Genomic DNA, 3,897 nt, shown 5'->3' on the forward strand with positions numbered 1-3,897 from the left:
TAGGTGATAATTTCATTAAGATTTGTGGCCTTAACGTATCACTTCTTTTCTCTGTTTTTCATTTGAGTCACACACATTAAGGAAGTGATTTATATAATCTATGAACACATCTCAGCCTCAACAATGTCTAACATGATAATTTTCCTAGTACTTCATACTAGGAGGCAGAACAGCAACGCTGGCCATGCCCAGCAAGATGTTTGTATTCTGCTCCATGAAACTCTGTGATTACATTGCTTGAGAAGGAAAGAACTGCACATAACGATAAAATTGAGGATGTGGGGAAGGTGAGATTATCCTGGTGTATTCACATGGCCTTGATGAAAGTAATTATCTCTAGAGAACATAACAAAAAAAAGTAAAAAACCAAATACTAACCTGTCCCAGATTATTTAGTGTGTGACATGTTGGCAAACAGAAATAATGCAGAGTCCAAGTCCAGTAGCTTGGGGAGGGGGTCAGGAGAAGAGACGGATAACAATGGTTCTCAGGGACAGGTGGAGAAATCCACAGACTAAGGTTAAGCTCTCAGACCATGAATCTCAGCCCTGTGCCTCTGTGATGCAGCTGAGTGCTGACAAGAGCAGCAGCAAGATGAGTCTAAGTCACAGGGGATTCTTGACACAACTGAAACCTGTAAAATGCATGCGGTAAGGCAGAACTTGAAATAAGAGGACTCTGAGAGCCCTGGACCCTAAGCACAGTGACTGACACAACTATTCCTCTGGAAGAGAGAGAAGACACAGAAACATTGAAGACAGCCAAAGATTTGAGAGGAATAGCATGTGCAAAAGAACATCAATCAAGAGTAAAATTACCAGACTACACACTCACACCTACCTGAGACACGTGTGCTGAGATCCACCTACCTCCACCCGCAGACCCCATCACTGCATCCTGAGAGTAATGTTACAACTGGCTATCCTTAGGGTTGTGCTGAACACATCCACTCTGCTGTTCTCAGGTGCTGTCTCTGAATTCTCAGAATATTTGGAGGGAAGTTCCAAAGTGCCCAGCACCATTTACTTAACTGATACATGAAATTACATTGAGAGAAGTCAGGCTAAAATCAGTGTTCCAAGATACCAAATAGAAAGAATACTTATGAGTGTAAATGCATCTCTTCCAAGAACCCAAGTTTTCAAATCCAATGCTATGGTTTTTTTTTTTTTCAAATTTTCTGTCTTGGTTTAATCTGACTCTAATGTTGCATACAATGCACTGTTCCTACTGGAAAATGATTTGTGAGTCTCTATACTTGGCAAACTCTAGCATAATACTTGGTAACAAAAATAATGACTAAAGCAAAATTAAGTAAAATTAGAATGATATCAAATTCAGTAATATTATTTTGGTTAAAAATTACATTGTCCAAAGTTTGGCTCTGTCTCCTAATTGTCATATACTCTTGAATAAATTCAATCGTTTTGTTACCAAATAATTCTTATGAAAATTTAATGGGATTAGAGAGAGAATGAAATTACATTTAAGCCTGGCAAGAGAAAACTACTGCAACTAAAAATGTTACACTCCATCTCACCTGGCAGAGAGATGTTTTTAAGATATTGAACATTGGAAAATGTCCTATTCTGCTATTTAACTCCGTTTACTCAGATACAAAATTAATACATGAGAATCACAATCAATGAGACTTCTCTTCAAAAAAGTATTCTACAGATAAGTCATCTATCAGTTTATTGGAGCACCAAGATCTAAAGGATCTGTCGGTTAAGAAAAACGACTTTCTGTCAAGGGAAAATGATGTGCACAGATTTTAGCAGCCACAAAACCCACTTGTGCCCATCTCACTGCTCCTTCTTCCTTGCTGCCCTAGGGTGCCTCGGGACTCTGCAGTACCAGCCATGGAGAATACCACAGAGGTGAGCGCTTTCTTCCTGCTAGGACTCACCGCTGCCCCAGAACTGCAGGGCCCCCTCTTTGCGCTGCTCCTGCTGGTCTACCTCATCACTCTGATCGGGAACCTCGTGATGATCCTGGTGATTCTGCTGGACCCTCGTCTGCACACGCCCATGTACGTCTTCCTCAGCAACCTGTCCCTGGTGGACTTCTGCTACTCCTCAACTGTCACCCCAAAGATTTTGGCTGGTTTGCTTACAGACGTCAAACTTATCTCTTACAATGCCTGTGCTGCTCAGATGTTCTTCTTCGTCCACTCTGGCACTGCAGAGAATTACCTCCTGACCACCATGGCCTATGATCGCTTTGTGGCTGTGTATAAGCCCCTGCACTACCCTATGATCATGACGAGGAATGCGTGTATTCAATTGGGCCTCAGCTCTTACATCTCCAGTTTTCTGACTGCTGCTATTGATGTTGGAGACACCTTCTGCCTCCCTTTCTGTGTGAGCAAAGTGGTCCACCACTTCTTCTGCGATATTCCAGCCATCATGTCTCTGGCATGTTCTGATAAACACATGAATGAACTGATTCTCATTTTCATCTCTAGCTTTCATATTATTTTTTCTCTAGGTGTTATTTTAACATCCTACCTGCTTATATTTATCACAATTTCTAAGATGCATTCAGAGAAGGGAATCAAGAAGACTTTGTCTACGTGTGCCTCCCACCTCACTGCAGTTTCCTTGTTTTATGGCACTGCCACCATCATGTACCTGCAGCCCAGCTCCAGGCACTCCATGGACAAGGACAAAATCTTATCTGTGTTCTGCACCAGATGCTGAACCCTATGGTCTACAGCCTGAGGAACAAGGAGGTCAAGAGTGCATTCATGAGGGTTGTTGTGCAGTAAAATTGCCTTTAGCATTTTCAGTTTAACTTAAGAGGAGATACCAAAAGTCTCTAAATTGTCAGAGTTTCTTCCTCAGCTGAGTCACATTTTAAAACTCAGACAGAAATTATGTTCCTAAAATCAGACATCTAACACTTCGGCAGCTACCATCTAGAGATAAAGAAATATCTCCAGAAATATAATCTGCAAACGGAAAAGCTATGATGAAACATTAGTTATACTGTTATGTTTTCCTCAAAAACCTTGTAAAAACATTTATTGATTCTCATATTTTATATAGTTTCTTTATCACAAACCAATAGAGACAGACATTTTAAAGGCTGGCATCTATGTGTCCTTCATATATCCAAAATATATCCACGTGATCACACGTACATGAGGGTGGGAAATTGCCCACCCTCATGAGAAGTGGAATGTAGTTAAACTATGATTTAACAAAACTCAGTAATTAATTAAATTATCAGAAATTTATTAACTGTCTTATATTGTTTATTCATTGATTTGCTCGTATTACTGAATTACTAATTTAACAAAAAAAGTGGCACCTTCACATTTTAATATGGAGAATTAGAAATACAGAATTAAATTAATTAACCTTTTGTCTTGATTCTATTATTTTATACAACCAATAGGATCATGTTTAACATAACAGGAGTCCCAGAAAAGTATGAGAAAACAGAAACATTTTATGATGTATTCATATCTGATGATCAAGTCTCATGTCATTTTATAAATTCAATGAGAGCTCATAAAGCCTCTCAGATTTCTTTGACGTTTTTTAGTAGCATTTTCACTGTACTTAGGATGAGTTACTTTATCTTTAGCTACTATATCATTTTTGTTTTACCAATTTTATATTTGCTGACTCCTTGCTGTTTCTTTAAATAATCTTGTGGCCTCAGTCTCTCTACTCTGCTCTGGTCTTTGATTACGTGCCACTATGTCAGAGCACTCTTCTCTGATCACCTTGCACAAAGGTCACTCTCTGTGTCATGAGCAAGCTATCCCTTCACACTACATTAACCTTCATGTTCCACACCAGCAGTGTACGCAAAAGCAAACCAGCTTGACATAGAGTTCTCACAGTGTGACACAGTGAGTAGGATTCTCCAGAGTAAGAGAACTAA

At 39.4% G+C, this 3,897-nt stretch overlaps 1 protein-coding gene across 1 annotated transcript; it reads left to right on the forward strand.

The window, feature by feature from the left end:
• Positions 1–1,862: 1,862 nt before the first annotated feature.
• LOC101787549 (olfactory receptor 5B2-like) lies at positions 1,863–2,702 on the forward strand. The gene has a single exon (XM_013146390.2). The coding sequence runs from the start codon at positions 1,863–1,865 to the stop codon at positions 2,700–2,702; it is 840 nt and encodes a 279-aa protein (XP_013001844.2).
• Positions 2,703–3,897: the final 1,195 nt, after the last annotated feature.

The sequence above is a fragment of the Cavia porcellus genome, unplaced genomic scaffold (genome assembly GCF_034190915.1).
Source record: "Cavia porcellus strain 051 isolate PalLab524CR breed Dunkin Hartley unplaced genomic scaffold, mCavPor4.1 scaffold_17, whole genome shotgun sequence".
Lineage (NCBI taxonomy): Eukaryota > Metazoa > Chordata > Mammalia > Rodentia > Caviidae > Cavia > Cavia porcellus.

Coding starts and splice junctions, on each gene's coding strand:
- LOC101787549 (XM_013146390.2), top strand. CDS start 1,863: ATGGAGAATACCACAGAGGTGAGCGCTTTCTTCCTGCTAGGACTCACC.